Genomic DNA, 18,692 nt, shown 5'->3' with positions numbered 1-18,692 from the left:
TGTTTTCTTGCTGACTATTGGTCCCAGCTGCCATGAGATCATTGACAAGATCCTCCCATGTAGTTCTGGGCTGATTACTCACCGTTCTCATGATCATTGCAACTCCACGAGGTGAGATCTTGCATGGAGCCCCAGGCCGAGGGAGATTGACAGTTATTTTGTGTTTCTTCCATTTGCGAATAATCGCACCAACTGTTGTCACCTTCTCACCAAGCTGCTTGGCGATGGTCTTGTAGCCCATTCCAGCCTTGTGTAGGTCTACAATCTTGTCCCTGACATCCTTGGAGAGCTCTTTGGTCTTGGCCATGGTGGAGAGTTCGGAATCTGATTGATTGATTGCTTCTGTGGACAGGTGTCTTTTATACAGGTAACAAGCTGAGATTAGGAGCACTCCCTTTTAAGAGTGTGCTCCTAATCTCAGCTCGTTACCTGTATAAAAGACACCTGGGAGCCAGAAATCTTTCTGATTGAGAGGGGGTCAAATACTTATTTCCCCCATTAAAATGCAAATCAATTTATAACATTTTTGACATGCGTTTTTCTGGATTTTTTTGTTGTTATTCTGTCTCTCACTATTCAAATAAACCTACGATTAAAATTATAGACTGATCATTTCTTTGTCAGTGGGCAAACATACCAAATCAGCAGGGGATCAAATACTTTTTTCCCTCACTGTATGTGCTTCAGTAAGGTTGACTGCTTAGCGTTCATAGCAGTGGTTATCAACTGTACCGCAGAAATAGAATGTAAATCACAGCAAATAGATGTTGTGGTGGCAGCTGCAGAGAAGTATTTGGGTATATAAGATTTGACTTCAGAAGAGTTAGAGGGTGTGTTGAGTGGTGGTGTCCCGTTCTCCCAGGCCGATGGCATGTTGCAGGAGCAGAAAGGGTCAAAGTAGGGGAATGGGATGGTGTATTTAAAAAAATATATATATATATATATATATATATATATATATATATATATATATATATATATATATATAGTTCTATATTGGTGTAGGATTAGTTGGTGGTGCAATTATTATTAATATTAAAATGTTGTATCATCATTTTTATTTTTGTATCACAAAATGTAAAATGATTGAACACATATAAACGCGGCATGCACAAACAAAATGTGCAAACGCCATTATACCAAAGAAGAAGAAGAACAACAAGAAGAACAGAAGGTCCAACCTACTTTCTTCAAAGGAGGGCTGAGGCTGAGCAGTGCTCTGCATTATGCGCTCGCCAATCCGCTACCCTCCCTCTATTCAGTGTGCTGTTTACAGTTTTTCTTGCTCTGCAAAAATAACTGGCGACAGGCAGCTGGCTCCATTACGCGCGTTGCTACGCCAAACTTTACTTGACAAACATGGACGTTTCTTTTAGGCCTACATTATGTATTTTTAGGGAGATTTGCGCTTTGATAGATTGACCTGCTAAAACTTTATTTTTGACAATAAGAGAAGCTTAAATGCCCCCACATTACTACATTTTTTTCTGCCAGCTGGATCACAGGATTGTATGATAATTTTTGAAGTTCAAGATGCAGTTCCGAACGGTCCTTGAAGTGAAAGTTGTGGATGTGCAGAAGAGGCGGAATCCCTCCAAACATTATGTGAGTACTCTATTTGTTATGTGAGTACTCTATTTGTCTCTGCCAGTGTCAGACACTTGGCTTGTGCTTCATGGTCATAAACAATGAATTGAAGTTTTGTCTGAGCTATCACTGTAAATACGTGCACATGCTTATTCTTTTATTAGACGTTTGTGGTGATTCTGCTGTCAAAATAAGTAAGAACTTCAGTTATCCATATTGCAGAATTAAATGCCCCCTGGACAAGTGGGAACAATGCTAGTCTCTATGGAGGAAAATAAATGAGTCCACCAGGTCCAATAGGATTAATTAAGCAGAGTTAATTAATTAAGCAGAGAGAGGATCAATGTAACCAGTACTCCCTGAGGTCCCTAAACCCAGTGCAAAGCCTTCCCCCTGGGGTGTCACATTAGGAGATGCTGCTGGCCTGGGAAGTCCAGTGAGGTAAACATAAATCAAATCTCATTATCTATGAGCTAAGCAACTGAAAAATGCTTATCCTGTTTTAGAGAGAGGAAAGAAGCAAACCTTTGTCTTTTGTGTCCAAGGTTCCAGTGTGACTTCCTTGCATGAGAGAGGGACACTGGACACAATAACTCAGAGAGCCCTTGGCAACTACATTATTACCGCTGTACTTAGCGATTGAAGACCGTTTCTTTCAGATAATTTCAATCACCTCCAGTCCAAAAATAAATGTTGTTAAAACTAAAGGATTATCTATACTATATATAAACCAAATGGGACATTGCCAAGTATTGACAACCCTTTGTTTCACTTGCCTTGGACAAAGTCCTATGTCCTTGTGATTTTAGCTAGTAAGAATAAGTAATAACAGTCTCCACATACCATAGCTTTAATGTCAGGTGTTTTTGCTTAATGTCCTGCCAGCATGGAGATATTCTGTGGAATCTGACCTTTGACAAAGTCTTGAGAATGTGCTAGCCATGCAGATATTATGCTGACTTGCGTGATGTGGATATGGTCAGATACCATGTTGGATTTTATTCAGTCCAATAACAACACCAGAATGTGATTGTTTTGTACAGATGTAGGATCTTAATTTGATCATCATGTGCCAGGAGAACTTTCCTAAAATGCAGGGATTGTAAAACATGTAGTGAATATTGCTGCAGGATTATTTTTCTACTGTATCAAACTGTCTCAAATTAAGATCCTACATCTGTATTGTACATTCAGCAGTATTATATTGGGCTTGAGAGGACCTTTCTTGATGATGTGTTGAATGAGTCTCTAGTGCCCAAAACACTGCCATAATAAATATACTAAATGTGTGTCATACGAACAAATGAGGTGTCTGAACTGACATTACCATTTACTGCACAGCTAAACATGTACTCTCTATGCATTCTCTTAGACATTCTCAAAGGGTACTGTATTTACCACACTTTAAGGCACTGTTTTCTAAACACATAATCCAAAGCATTTGGTCATGCCGTCAGCACTCAATTAACTGCACAGGAACATGTTCCACCCTGCAACACACTATTTCTGTAGTGAACTATGCTGTAAAATCAAGACTTGATTTCAAATAGGACACTTACATCTTTACAGATTGTAGCAATGTGTAACAACACTCAGAACTCACATGCAAATGCTGAACAATAGCATATGTTCCTGCATCTGCAGTAGAAGAAAGGGTGTGCCCAAGTGTTTGTGGCACATAGTGAGTGCCAGGGAGAGCTCCCACTCTAGCCATATAGTTATAGCCAACAGCCCCCTGTGGAGCTTATGCCATGGCTGTAGACTAGAGTCTGACAAAACAAGATTGTAAAATACTAGAAAATGTATTCTAACTAGCTCGAGTTACTATCAAAGTAAGAGCCAATGAAGTGTGAATATTGGATTATTTGCTTGAATTGTTTGAATATCAACCCAGAATAAAGTGGCAAATGGTTAAAACCTGTTGACCCCCTCTATGACCCCACAACAGGATTCAAATGAGGTGTGTGCAGACAGACAGGCATAATGAGTAAACTTGACCTCTTGAAGTTTAGTCTGAAGGGAATACTCTATGTAAATTTGGGGTCAGTCAAAACTAAGTGTTATTATGTGTCTTTGATGAATGTGACTTTGTTGTTAATTAATCTTCCTTGTTTGTTTTCTTCTGTAGGTGTACCTCATCAATGTCACATACTCTGACTCCACCTCTCATGTCATCTCCAGGAGATACAGCAAATTCTTTGATCTCCAGGTAAGTTCCACCATAGCACAATGATGTAGAACCATTCTCCAGTAGCTGTTTGATCATGTACTCAATCCTCTTAAATTTATAGTAACGGGAACTTGTATTAAAAACAGTGAATCTGTACGCTTTAACATCTCACGCAGCTATTTTTCTTTCCATGCATACATTTCTTCACTCACCTTTTCCCAACCCTGTCCATAGAGGTTCTATGGATTTCTTATCAAACTGACCGGCTGTCCTCTAAATGGATCATAATACTTATGATATATTACAATATGTTGCAAAAGACATTGCTATGAGGTTCTCTATGAGATGAGACCAACATGATTTTTTTGTGATGGCCATCTGGTGCTCAATGGGGAGTCAAACCTCAATGCTCTCAGTGTATTTCAATCAGGGGAAGCCCCAACTGAAAGATCCCATTAAAGACCACTGGTGCCTGACGGAAGTAGGGAAAATCCCATCGCACATGCGTCATACGTCCTGCAGAATAGTGGTGAGAGAGGAAAAAATGACCTCAGGCTGAGAGATTGGATGTGGGGTGAAGTTGCCCCTTAATCGGTTGGAGGGACATCAATGCCCTCGAGAGAAACTTATTGGGCTGCTGATCCCAAACATTCCAATTGAAACCCATAAAGACACATGAATGTGGGGAGGCCACAACTCTGAACAGGGTGGGCTCTCCTGTCTCAGTGATGGTAGGTCTCTGTGAAACACTATCTGAAACTCTCTCATTACATTTTACATTTTAGTTAAATGTCATTTTACAGTTAGCAGAGGCTCTTATCCTGAGCGACTTACACTGTGCTTCTAAGAAGGTAGGTCAGACGACCACATAATGGCCAGTAAAACCTTGTTCTGTCCAGCCAGACTGTATTACAGGTCTCGTGACTGTGATGAAGGCGGCAGAGGAAACCCTTTGTTCCAGGGGCCCTTGCTAATAGCCAGGAAAATCCTGCTATCCTGCTCGGTTTGATGGAAACATAGCTTCTCCCCTGTCTCTGTCTCTGTCTCTGTAAATATTAGTCTTGTCCAGAGATCACTACTGCTGGCTCTGGCTCACTGTCTGTGCTAATCAGTGAGGAGCACCGGTCAACAGCTGTCCACACAAAGAATGGGTGGAGATACTGCCTTTTACAAGTCCCTTATAGGCCTTTGAACATAGTCATACAGGATGGTCCATTAGTCAGTTATGGTGTTGTTTAGCCCTCATATTGTATGCACTGACTGAAAGTATATGGTGTAGATGTATATTTTATCATTGTGGGACAAGGTACAGGAAGAAGGGCAGATTCATTGGATGATCCAGGAAATGGATTCTCCACTTGCCTCTCACAACCACAATTATAACATTACAGTAACAGGGTTAGTTATCTTCACCAACATCTCCAAGTCCTCATCTGAACAATGTTTTGTATTTTTGCGTAAGCAAGTAAGTTTAGAGCTTAATTCTATTGTAGCCCAATTTGAGAATGACAATTTCACACAGGCTTGGTATTTCGTATTTTATTAGGATCCCCATTAGCTGACGCAATAGCAGCTGCTACTCTTGCTGGTGTCCTTTATAGATCTGTAGATGAAAACACTGAACACTGATGGAGTGATTGAGTCTCCTGGACGTCCTTCTTCCAGGCCAGTGAGATTTGCGACCTCCGTGGGGGGTATAGGATCCAGCTGAGGAGACGGCATGCCCAATCCCAACATGCACTGGGTGGAATGAAGGGGAAGTCATGACCAGGAATGAGGGATGGCCACTGGGGAGTGAAATGACCACCAAAGATGATGAGAGAGAGATAAGGGTGCCGTTTCCTGCTACTACATGATCCCCCAGTTGTCCTAGCCTCTCATTCACAGTTTTTAAATTTATTTGTATTTATTTTCTCCCCAATTTCATGACTACGATCTTGTCTCATCACTGCAACTCCCCAATGGGCTCGGGAGAGGCAAAGGTCGAGTCATGCTTCCTCCGAAACATGACCCGCCAAGCCGCGCTTCTTAACACCCACTCGCTTAACCCGGAAGTCAGCTACACCAATGTGTCGGAGTAAACACCGTTCAACTGATGACTGAAGTCAGCTTGCAGGTGCCCGGCCCGCCACAAGGAGTCGCTAGAGCGCCTTGAACCAAGTAAAGCCCCCCCGGCCAAACCCTCCCCTAACCCAGACGACGCTGGGCCAATTGTGCGCTCCCTATGGGACTCCTTGTCACGGCTGGTTGTGACACAGCCTGGGGTTTGATCCCCAGGCTGTAGTGATGCCGCAACACTGAGATGCAGTGCCTTAGACTGCTGTGCCACTCGGGAGGACTTCATTCACAGTTTCTTGCTGTGTTTTGGTGATGTACTGTAGGTTTCCATTAGTTTGTTTTTCAACATACATCATCTAACATTATGACATTTTACTGTACTTTTTTTGGGCTACTAGTGTTGTAGAAATCTAGCAATAGTTAGTATACATGATCCACTCCTTCATTCCTCTCTATTCTATGAAATCTTCTAGTGGCTCGTCTGATTTCTCTCTTCAATTATTGTTTTCTGCTAAGGAGACACAAACCCTGTCTGTTTGAGTTAGTGTTTGTGCCATGGTGCCAACAGACACCTACAGTTCATCTGTGGCTCAGCTATGTTCTCTGTCCTTTAAGCACAATTACACTCATCAATGAGAAGCTGGCAGGGAACAGGAACATGCTTTGCACTCTCTGGCTCGCCATGGGATCATAATATACTTTTTCTATTATGAAATAATTACATCTCAACTCAATACTTTGTAGATGGTGTGTAGTCAGTTGTAACGTGAAGCCGTACATTTTTCATGTGTTTATGAAATTGCCTGTCATAGTTGTTGTCTGTCTTCAAGATGCAGTAGCTCCTGACAGCTAGCGGTGTAGTATTTTTAGCCAGTATTTACTAGCTTAGCTAGTCATTTGTCTTTTAGATAAAGTTTCCCATGGAAGTATGGTGATGGTTTAAGTACACTTACTCCTAATGTTGCCAAACTCTCTAGCACACTCATCAGAGCTCTTTACTGCTCCTCAGTGGCGGCTCCTGAAAAATTCTCAGGAGGGGCAATTTTTCTGATGATTTAGGTGACCTACACACATTTAAAAAAAGATATGTCCAGCAACAACATGAAGACAGGGGCAGCATATAAGTCAATACCAGAAGCATTTATTGACTGATCTCAAAAGTGTTGGCTTACCAGGGTTGGTGGAGCCCTCAGTTTCATCTTTGCCTCGCAAAGCTAACTCAAACACTCCGCAAAACTTCACACACTGGATTAGCCGGCTGAGGATGTGGCGGTTCTTGCTAATGTCGTAGTAAATATATTTGTTATAGTGAATATGGAATATGATATGTTGAGTAAAATGTTGTGCTAATATCTATTTAGGTCAGGAGCTGGTTATAAGTTCTGTTCCTATCCAATAACAATGGACAAAAGGGTCCTATCTTGTCAGCCTTGTCAGCAGGTGGCCAAGGACAACACCCACGCCATAGGCCTCTCAGTTCTTCCAACTCACGAGTTCTTGCTCTGAGGACACACACACACACAAACACACACACACACACATCATCACTGTTAAACACACACACACACACACACATCATCACTGTTAAACACACACACACACACACACACACACAAAAATCCCCTCTCTTAGGCTGAACATTTGAAGACAGAGAACCCGACTCAGAGCCAATGCAACAGTGACAGTAGCCTGGAGGTGACCTCGCCCAACTCATCAGGACCAATCAGAAGATCAGAACTACTAGATTGAACCTACTTCATTTATTGCATAAAATGTCTGCACACAATGTTTCGGGGCTCTCTTCAGATAATAATAATAATAATAATAATAATATGCCATTTAGCAGACGCTTTTATCCAAAGCGACTTACAGTCATGCGTGCATACATTTTTGTGTATGGGTGGTCCCGGGGATCGAACCCACTACCTTGGCGTTACAAGCACCATGCTCTACCAGCTGAGCTACAGAAAGTGGATACTCATGGATGCGCATTGCAATTGTAAAATGTCAACACAATTGGAGACACCACGTCATTTTTGGAGACATGTTATTGACAGTAAACTATTGTAGATGCGACTGCTAACTAAATAAAACATTTTAGCTGGCTAGCTAATCATCTTAGCTAAATGTGGGGCAAACAATTCAGTTATTTACCGTTAATTTGAGGGATTGGGGTGAAAGAAATCGAGTTACATAGTGATACTTTACGATATACTGTATTGACAATATCGCAATATTTTAGCGCTAGTTGGCTGTACCTGCACCAAAACACCATTATTGTTCCTTCATAGCTTGTTCTCAATCTTTTCACATTGGGAGCCAATTTGTTTTCAGCACTTTTATTTCCATGACTGATCAAAACTCGTTCTCATGGCTTTCTGATCCCTCTGCAACAGACATATGGTGCGCAATAAAATCACAGTATCGAATCGCAATACGTATAGAATCATGAGACTCGCAATGCTGATGCATATATCTTATCGTGAGGTTCCTGGCAATTCCCAGCCCAAGTTCATTTGCCACAACAAATCTCTTCGCTAGCAAACGCGATGTCTTCTCCAAAACGGCAATGTGTCTCCAGCAATGTTTACTTTTTTGACGTTCTATGGCATCTCCAATTTCCAAGCATATATGACCACATGTAATATTTTGGTAAGTGATGCAAATAGTGAACTATGTAGGGCCAGGATGTAAAATATATGTAGCTGCAGCAATTTCTCTTATCTGATATGGTAAGTAATGGGGCTTAATTTATAGCTCCCTAAGAGTTTGACGAACGGGTCCGTGAACGCGATTCCAGATATATTTACCTCTGAATAAACTGCCTTTATTACACCATATCCACATCCAGTAAACTTGTGATTATCAACACTAACCTCATCGTTGTGACGGCGGACAGCTAGCCTGTATCCCTCGTCATCCAGTTGAGTGAGTGGCAATGTCTTTTTTCGTTCGTACCAATTTTTGGAAAATCCTCGGGTGTAGGACTTTCCGCCTTTAGTAGAAACCTGTTGAATTATTAAATTTGGTGTGGGAGGTCCTAATTGTTTCGTTGCCAATTTATCTTCATTTGTTCGCCGACAAAAAGGAACTTCTTTCAAACAATCCACTCTTTTCTCAGTTACGTTCATGGTTACGTAACGTATGACGAAAGCGCGTAAGTGCAAGCCCACAGACACCCATTGAGATTGTATTGAAGGCTCTGAAATTTGAAAAAAATAGATTTTACATGGGAGTCTATGACAGACTTCTGGGCGATTTTCAACCTGACTGAAATCGCCCCAAAAGGGGGGGGAGCCATTTGAAGCACGACTTTAGCCTGATTCGACATTTAGTGGCAGTGTGGCACTGTGGCAGATCAGACGTATAGATTACAACACTGATAACTACTGTTGCCGTGATATAATTGATTAGAAAAAAAATCCCTTCCTTTTCCCGTTTGGCAGTGCGTCGCCCATATCGCCCTATTGAACAGGCCGCCCCTGCTGCTCCTCATGGATGCAATCATAAATCACTAGAAACCATTTTCCCATCCGGTTCACTCTTCCCTCATCTTTTGCTGCCTTCACAGTTTGTACTCTGTGGAGTGTAAAAACACATAATAAATCATCACATTTCTCACCAGTTCCTGAAATGTAGCTCAATAAAGGCTTTAATTTTGTTGGGTGTAAAATGATGCTGAGCTTGCATTCCTACAACATCATCTCAGGTGTGTCTGTCTGAGGGAAATGTTTTGACCCACACATTTTAAGCTACGCAGAAATGATCCTGAGTCAAACAGAGATTCTACCCTAAGTAATCTTCCCCGCTCCACACCCTTGGACCACAGAAGACATAACACAGAGATCATGACATTCTACTGGGGGATTGTGGCATATGCAAGTTGGCCCACTTTCCCTTCGCTCTCCGCTCGAATGGAAACTCCTCTAAAGGTCCCATAGTCACCTTATTTTTGGGTTGAGGAGTTGGACCAGAATCAGAACATGGCTGCACTGTAATTTGTCTGCTGCCCTAGTTTCCTCCTGACATACTGTAAACCGGTTCCGTAACAAGTTTCTTCACTTTTTAAAACTTCTATCCAAAATCCCAATAGCTTTGAGGTCATTTTGAGTGTGAAGGTAACCTACTAATCATGAAACCTTGATAAACGTTCAGTACAGGCCCACATCTGAGTTAAGCAAAGGAATGCAGGATCAATAAACTGTTGAGGTATTGACCAGTCCAATGTGTGCTATTCATCCTCTGTAATAGGGGTGAGCAGCTGAATCTCTGGAGGACTGTGTGGATGACTTTTTTTTTGTATTGTGGATGCTAGAAAACAACCACCAAATGGAATTCAGTTAGAATTTTTTTGTAAAACATTCTTCCACCCTCTTTCTGTCAAAAAAGCTGAACAGTATTCACTGTCTCTTTCTGTCTCCCTCCTCTCTTTGGGTTTATGTTTATGTACAGTGAGGGGAAAAAAGTATTTGATCCCCTGCTGATTTTGTACATTTTCCCACTGACAAAGACATGATCAGTCAATAATTTGAATGGTAGGTTTATTTGAACAGTGAGAGACAGAATAACAACAAAAAAATCCAGAAAAATGCATGTCAGAAATGTTATAAATGGATTAGAACCTTCAGCTCCCTCCACAGATTTTCTATGGGATTAAGGTCAGGAGACTGGCTAGGCCACTCCAGGACCTTAATGTGCTTCTTCTTGAGCCACAACTTTGTTGCCTTGGCCGTGTGTTTTGGGTCATTGTCATGCTGGAATACCTATCCACAACCCATTTTCAATGCCCTGGCTGAGGGAAGGAGGTTCTCACCCAAGATTTGACGGTACATGGCCCCGTCCATCGTCCCTTTGATGCGGTGAAGTTGTCCTGTCCCCTTAGCAGAAAAACACCCCCAAAGCATAATGTTTCCACCTCCATGTTTGACGGTTGGGATGGTGTTCTTGGGGTCATAGGCAGTATTTCTCCTCCTCCAAACACGGCGAGTTGAGTTGATGCCAAAGAGCTCGATTTTGGTCTCATCTGACCACAACACTTTCACCCAGTTCTCCTCTGAATCATTCAGATGTTCATTGGCAAACTTCAGACGGGCCTGTATATGTGCTTTCTTGAGTAGGGGGACCTTGCGGGCGCTGCAGGATTTCAGTCCTTCACGGCGTAGTGTGTTACCAATTGTTTTCTTGCTGACTATTGGTCCCAGCTGCCTTGAGATCATTGACAAGATCCTCCCGTGTAGTTCTGGGCTGATTCCTCACCGTTCTCATGATCATTGCAACTCCACGAGGTGAGATCTTGCATGGAGCCACAGGCCGAGGGAGATTGACAGTTATTTTGTGTTTCTTCCATTTGCGAATAATCGCATCAACTGTTGTCACCTTCTCACCAAGCTGCTTGGCGATGGTCTTGAAGCCCATTCAAGCCTTGTGTAGGTCTACAATCTTGTCCCTGACATCCTTGGAGAGCTCTTTGGTGTTGGCCATGGTGGAGAGTTTGGAATCTGATTGATTGATTGCTTCTGTGGACAGGTGTCTTTTATACAGTTAACAAGCTGAGATTAGGAGCACTCCCTTTAAGAGTGTGCTCCTAATCTCAGCTCGTTACCTGTATAAAAGACACCTGGGAGCCAGAAATCTTTCTGATTGAGAGGGGGTCAAATACTTATTTCCCTCATTAAAATGCAAATCAATTTATTATTCTGTCTCTCACTGTTCAAATAAACCTACCATTAATATTATAGACTGATCATGTCTTTGTCAATATACAAAATCAGCAGGGGATCAAATACTTTTTTCCCTCACTGTATGCCTGCACTTCAGATATGCTTTTTAGGGTAAAGAAATCTGAAATATACTTGAGTAGCCTAGTCATTGACTTTTGGCAATCATTTCAGTTAGGGAGTAATGTAAAATATAATACATAGCTGTTTGAATTTAATGTCAAAACACACATTTTAAGGTGTGACTGAGCATTACATTTACAGTGCAGACCAGTGCATTCTATGCCTTTTCATCTCTTTCACATCCCTGCCATTACATGTCTATCAATACCTCCAGAGCTCAGGGTTTCCTCAAAATGGAGGGGGAGAGATACAAGGATAGAGAGAAAGTTTTAGGAGAAATGTGCGAGAGAGAGTGCTAGAGACATGATTACATAATCTCAATCAATCAATCAATCAATCAAATGTATTTATAAAGCCCTTTTTACATCAGCAGATGTCACAGAGTGCTATACAGAAACCCAGCTTAAAACCCCAAACAGCAAGCAATACAGATGTAGAAGCAACTGTTGCTATACGGCATTTACATTTCTCCCAAGGGTAGACTTGGCTGACACAGCACGTTTAACACATTAAACCTAATTGCACACTTTGGGAAAGAAACAGTGTATACACAAATGTGAAATCTCCTGGTCAAATGACTAAAGCTGCCGTATCACAAATGTCCATGTAACACAAAAAAACAGGAGAAATGCTCGCACAGGGAGTTGTGATTCCAAGCTGTTACTTTGTTTCCATGAGGAGTGGTCTCCCACCTGTCCTGTGAGGTTTGGAGCACATCCAGTCGTGCCTAGGGGGGATACCAGCATCACTCTGGGATTGGGAATGTTCTCTGTTTGCCAGGGATCTGTTGGAGGTGTGGAGAGAACTATCCCAGCCTGTGGGGAGCAGACTACTGCTACCATGTCCCATAGAGATGCAGATAACATGTTACAATGAGTTTGTGGCACAGTCAGTCAGAAACACAATATACTCATAGCAATACATTTTGAGATTATTGAAGCTTTAGTGAAGGTACAGTTTAATACTCTGTAGATTTCATGAGAGGTGTCATGCCCATAGGGGGCACAGGGGCACATGCCCCCTCATATTTGTCCTGTTAAAAAAATATATATGTAAAAAATTGTAACATTTTTATTGTTTCTCTGTAATATTACTAGCCACCTAGCAATTTTACGAAGTTGGCCCAGATAGGTTCCAAATCTCCCAACCTCATAACTAGCTACCAAGAAGCCATTTCAGGCTATCAGTCAAGTTAGAGTAGCTAGCTTGTCCAACTATCTTAGCTGGCATGCCTGTTGGGAAGGTTGGTAGACTTTAGAAAATAAATCAATTACTAAATGTTCTGAATAAGACTTGCATTCCTTTAAATTTGAGCAGATATGCGGAGAACCATATTTAGTTTCTATAAAAAAATAACCACCAGTCAGGAGGTATGCTCAAGAGGTATGCTTAAATATGCTAAATAATAAACATTTTGTTTTACATAGAATTAAGCATAATGATTTATGGCTCTAGATTGCAGGACAAAGCTGTTTCAGGTGTTTGAAAAATGCCAAATTCTCCAATTCAAACCCCAGCCATCCTGATGTAATTTGTTCCCCCTCAGATTTTTGGGGTGCATGACACCCCTGGATGTCATCATGGCAGTGTGTGTAGAGTAATGACATTAAAATAGATTTGCCTCAAACTGTAGGCGTATCCCATATTTTGTTACAGCCACACTTACTGTAAGTGCAAATCTTTTTATGCCTTGTTTTGCAAGATTAGTTGAATCTGGTTTTAGTAGAGTTAACTCTGCTTTTTTGTCAATAGAGTGTTGCCATGGGAAACTTTCATTTCTATTTTCCCATTTCTTTAGAGAACATGGTTAACCAAAACAGCTCTTAATGTTCAGTTTTTACCTCTTACCGTCAAAGTAGAGCCCTTCACAGGCATGAATTTTAAGCCCTACCCATGCCCACAACGTTCAGGCCTTACCCTACCCAGGCCCGATTGCTTCTGCCAAATTTAAGGCCCGGGTGGGCTGTTAAGGTGACCGTATTACCGCCACACCGGCAGTCACAAGTCATAACCGCAGTCAAATTCCATGTGACCATTTAGTCAAGGTAACTAGGCTTCTCCAAACTCTGATGCTGCTGATGGTCATTAGTGGCCTACCAAACATGCTAACTGCCTGGTACTCAGCACTCTAATGTCCCTCTAATCACTCTGACATCAATTTATTTTTCTAAAATCAAATCAAAATACTTAATGAGAGCCCATGAGCTCATGTTACGCAACATTTCTATAGGCTATGCAATTGCGTGAGAAAACAGATTTTGATGGCCTCTATTTAAAAAGAGGAGGATCCCATCAGCTTTCTATAGGCTAGGCCTACTATATATATTTATTTATTTATTTATTTATTTATCAACTTTCCTAATATAAAGCACATTGCTAAGCTTCCTCCATTCGCTATTTAATGCATAATTTTTTTTTTCTTCCCATGTTCCATGTTCCAACACAGGTGCATGATAACGGTCCATTCTAAATCAAAACAAAATTTCAACAAATTTTTTATTTTGTATATGTAAAGACAACATTAAATTGAGAATAGTCTGATGGGTGACAATATTAGCCTATCACTTGTGAATTATGTAGTCTCACTTGTGAATGATTCCCAGCGTCTGCAGTAAGGCAAGAAACAGCGTATGCTTTTTTATTGCGACTTTTTCAAATCATAGTCGCACACCTCATGTAGTCTAGCCATAGGCCTATATGTCTTGATAAGGTTAGTATCACAACTAAAGTGGCCAAATAACTTCTTAACATTAAGCACATTAATCCGCTTTACAACCAGTGTAGAGCCTAACTGGCATACATAGGCGGCACATGATTTTCAAGTTTGGGGAAGATAATTTTCACCATAATAATGCACCTTTATAATAAAGCATTGCATGCATAATCGCATATGCGGTCACTTTTGAGAACAGTGTTTTCCCGCTAATTGATTGCATTTTGGAACATTCGCGCCTATAGCCTACTGCTGTGTGTGCATTGCTGCGCTTATAATGTGAAGAAATAAGCTAATAGTTTATCATCATTTTAAGCTAAATGGTCTGATCGGTTGCATCAGCCTCATTGCTTTTAAAATATTTTTTTGATATGAGTGGTTGTATTAATTTGGGATCTATCGCATCCCACAACTGTCCCAGAGTATGTTTGGAATATTTATTTCTCGCACAGAAGGACAAGTTGACCAATAGAATAGGTTAACTTTGTACTATGGGGGATATTAGATTGACATAGGCTAGTGCTTTTGCTGTTTGTTAGGCCTACTCATCTTGTTGGCTGATGAAAAGTAGGTTAATTATGGACAGTTCTACTAACATCTTCAATGTGCACCTCAAAATTCGATAAGAGGGTCGCACGCAGTTGCGTCCCCGACGTGTCTGTCTTCACTTGTTGCATACTTCTTAGCTGAGATGCCTGTGAGAAGGACCCGATCACGTGACGGGCATTGGCTAATAAGAATTGAGAGAGCCATGTGAGTGAGAGGGGCTTCGAAGCCCAAGGGCACAACTCAGCCCAAGGGCACAACGGCATCTTTGGCCACAAAAGGCATGGATTTTTGGGGGAGCATTACGGCCACACAAGGGGGATGCCGCCGGAAAATTCGAGGCTTGGTGAGAATATATTATCAAGTGCTTGTGAAATTGTGAATGAGAGACTGATGAAGTATGTGGAGCATGCACAAGAAACAAATCAGAGCTCATGCCTTTCATGCAACTTTTTTCAAATCATCATTACAGTCGCATCATGCAGCCTTATAATGTATTAAAATCAAAACATACAGTATAGCCCAACGTTTGTATCACAACTAAAGTTGCATAAAAAACCCTAAATTAAGCATATAGGAGGACCTGTTTCTTTGTTAACCGCTCAATACAGAATAGCCACGTGCGCATTTCCTTTGAAATCGTTTGGAGAAAATATCCTTTCTATTTTATTCAGCTATGTTCAATTGCATTCTTCATACTATAAAATAATAAAAAAGAATGCCATGGAATTCTTAGCAAATCTTGTCTGCTAAATGAACTAGTTTAGCCCACAGCCATATGGCATAGCCAGATCAGGGCCTAACATAAGGACAACTCAGAGTATGCTATTCTGTTCTTCTGAAATTGACAACATTTTCTTCATATCATGTTTCTTTAGACCTGTCTAAAATAAATAATGGATTTATTGTGATGGTGTAGGCTATATTAAATGGATTTATTAGACTTTTTTAAATGTAGATGTTCCAAAGGTCTGCATTAGTGGCTTGTAAGCGTGGAAGCCAGGAGAGGCTAAACGTGTTTATGTTAATTAACGGTCAATTACCGTGAGACTGGCAGTTATTTGCTCGACAATCACCGGCTGACAAAGTTTCATGGCCGCCACAGCCCTAGTGCCCGGCTCTGCCCGAAATCAGAAATAACTTCCTCCATCAGTAAATCCATTAGATCCTCTCTGTCTGTCACTCGCTGTGCATGCGCTCTGCTCATGGCGGCTCTGGTCTGTGAGTATCCATAGCAACGGCTCCACTTCCGCTGCTCTGCTCAATGACGAGACATGAGAGAGCAGTTAGCTGTTAGCTCCTTTTCATCATTCTAAACTCTGACAAAACTCAAAGAACATTATTATTTTCTGTGAAATAAACTCTCTACCCGGCCCTAACCTGATGTATAATGTTGGGCTCGGGTCGGGTAGCAGAGCTCTACCTTAAAGGACAATAATGAGCGCATTCCCCTTTCTGTGGAGGGGGAAATACCAAGGTCCAAAAGAGATTTAAAGTTTCAGCAACGGCAGTAGAGAAACAGAGAGAGAAACAGAGAGAGAAACAACCACAAAACAAAAAAACCTTAGCTGGAAACCCTCTCATGACCTGATGAAGATCGAACTCAGATCGAAACGCTGTATTTTTTGTGCATCTGATTAAATCACCATGGGAGCATACCAGTTGCGGACATTCTTTTTTTCTTTAACCCTCTCAAACAACCATACCGAAACAGACAGAATGGCTCTGGGTCTGCCCATCTTGGCCTGGGACTGTTTGTGCACCTGGTTACTTTTGGCCCCCTCTGGTCCACTTTGGCCTTGTCCCAGTCCCCTGGCCTAGATACGCATGTGATTTTGGGCTTGCTGTTCACATCATCAGTCCCTCTCCAGAGCACATCTAGAACAAGGCAGGGCAGGACTGCATCTGGAGCTGAGCAGGCTTGTTACTGTAGTACTCCCATGTGCATTGGTTTACTGCAGCAATGCAATTATTTATTAGACTAGGAAACTCGAAAGTCGGTGAGCGGGACGCAAGCAGGTACACACTTGACACTTAGGCACACGCACGTTCGCACAATTACCAATTAATGCGCTCATGTATTCATGCACACGACACGCCACATGCGGTCATGAACACAGACACGTACGTACACACACACCCAAACACATGTAGGCAAACTTGCAGGCATGCACGCATGTACAGCAGAATGATTGTTTTTGTGATCTTGTCATAAAATATCATTTGATACAGAATGCCTACTGGGCACAGCCTATTCAATGTCTATTCCACATTGGTTCAACGTCATTTCATTGAAATGACGTGGCAACAACGTTGATTCAACCAGCGTGTGCCCAGTGGGTGGCCTCTCCTTCATGCACATCTGTTGCCCTAACTCAATTATAATATTGGGTTACTCCATTTTACTCAGTAAAACGACTCGATGATCATGGTTCGAGGACTGTGTCTGAGACTAGGTTTAACATGTCTAGAACTCTTCATGCAATTAATTTCGTACACTAATACACACAGCGCTGTGAGTTCTGGGGGTTGTTGCTGTGAGTGTGTTTTCAGATGACTGTGGTGAGTGACGTAAGAGATCAACGTGGGCCTGTGTCTGGTGACTGGTACATAGTAGATCTTCGGAGGCTATGTAATTACAGCCCACATTGTAGTCATTTAATTGGGAGGTCGTCTGTAAGAGGTCATGACCACCAAGTGCTTCTCCTCCCAATGATCTCATCTACATTCCTCCACTTTGAGCTTCCTCTCATTTAGTGCTGATAACTAAATGGCTTTGTTTGTCACATAACTATCAAATATACTTTATTACCACCAGTAATCGATTTAAGTTTGAAATAACATTGACCATTAAAAAAAAATCGACATAGGACTGTATCTGGATGTTTGCCACAAGTGTCCATCCATTCATTTTATAAGACAAAAGTTAAGTCCTTTGCATTCTCTTTATTTCCAGATGCAGATCCTGGACAAGTTCCCAGTGGAGGGAGGGAGGAAGGACCCAAAACAGAGAATCATTCCCTTCTTACCAGGTGAGCATGCCGGCATGTACAGAAGACATACTGCACTCATCAACAAGTCTCACTGGGCAAAAACGGGTTTAATCAAAGTTTTTTCCATGTCATTTTAACCAAAATAATCAATGTGATGACGTTGAAACAACGTGAAACACTGATTGGATTTGCAAAAAACATCAACATAAGGGCATTTCGTCTTTTTTTTTATTCAACTTTTAACCTAAATCTAATGACATATTGTTTTTTTGTTGATTTCACATTGAATTCACCTTAATTGACAACTCAAACAAATTTTAATCAAAACTAGACGTTGAACTGGGGGAACAGCAGCATTTTAAAGGTGGGGGTTTGACACCACATTGAAACAAAATGCTATGAAACGCAAGAACACACAGAAAGGACCTGCTTCTCTATCATTTGGAATAGAAATTGGTTTGCTATAACATAGCACATTTCTAGTTTTTCCACTGTTCCAGCCAGCTGAATAAGGCTGTGGTGTGCTTGTAGTATGGCAGTAGGAGGCTAACCTGATAACCTCAGCATGCCCCAGAGGAGTGAAGAGTGCCATTGTCAGAGAGCTGCACAGCTCCCAAACGTCTGGATAGTGTTGTAAAACCTAGCCAGGGAGTGGGCTCTGTGCACTTACTCACTCTAAAAGAAACAGTCGTCTTACTGTTATCATGACAGACAGAAAGACAGACACATTTCACACATATTTGACATTTGTCTTTTTCATGAAATCTTGTCTCGAGTACTACATA

At 41.4% G+C, this 18,692-nt stretch overlaps 1 protein-coding gene across 1 annotated transcript in view; it reads left to right on the top strand.

Moving 5' to 3' along the window:
* Positions 1-1,533: 1,533 nt before the first annotated feature.
* LOC311133193 (SH3 and PX domain-containing protein 2A-like) overlaps positions 1,534-18,692 on the top strand; it is a gene marked incomplete at both ends in the record, with an annotated part of 119,510 nt that continues 102,351 nt past the window's right edge. The window contains 3 exons of the mRNA XM_084166649.1: positions 1,534-1,605; positions 3,716-3,796; positions 17,871-17,946. Coding sequence (XP_084022775.1) covers positions 1,534-1,605; positions 3,716-3,796; positions 17,871-17,946 — 229 coding nt within the window. The remainder of the gene's footprint in view (positions 1,606-3,715; positions 3,797-17,870; positions 17,947-18,692) is intronic.

The sequence above is a fragment of the Coregonus lavaretus genome (genome assembly GCF_964263955.1).
Source record: "Coregonus lavaretus genome assembly, chromosome: 1".
Taxonomy (NCBI): Eukaryota; Metazoa; Chordata; class Actinopteri; order Salmoniformes; family Salmonidae; genus Coregonus; species Coregonus lavaretus.
The sequence above is the reverse complement of the archived record's forward strand: the minus strand, read 5'-3'. Positions and strand labels throughout refer to the sequence as shown.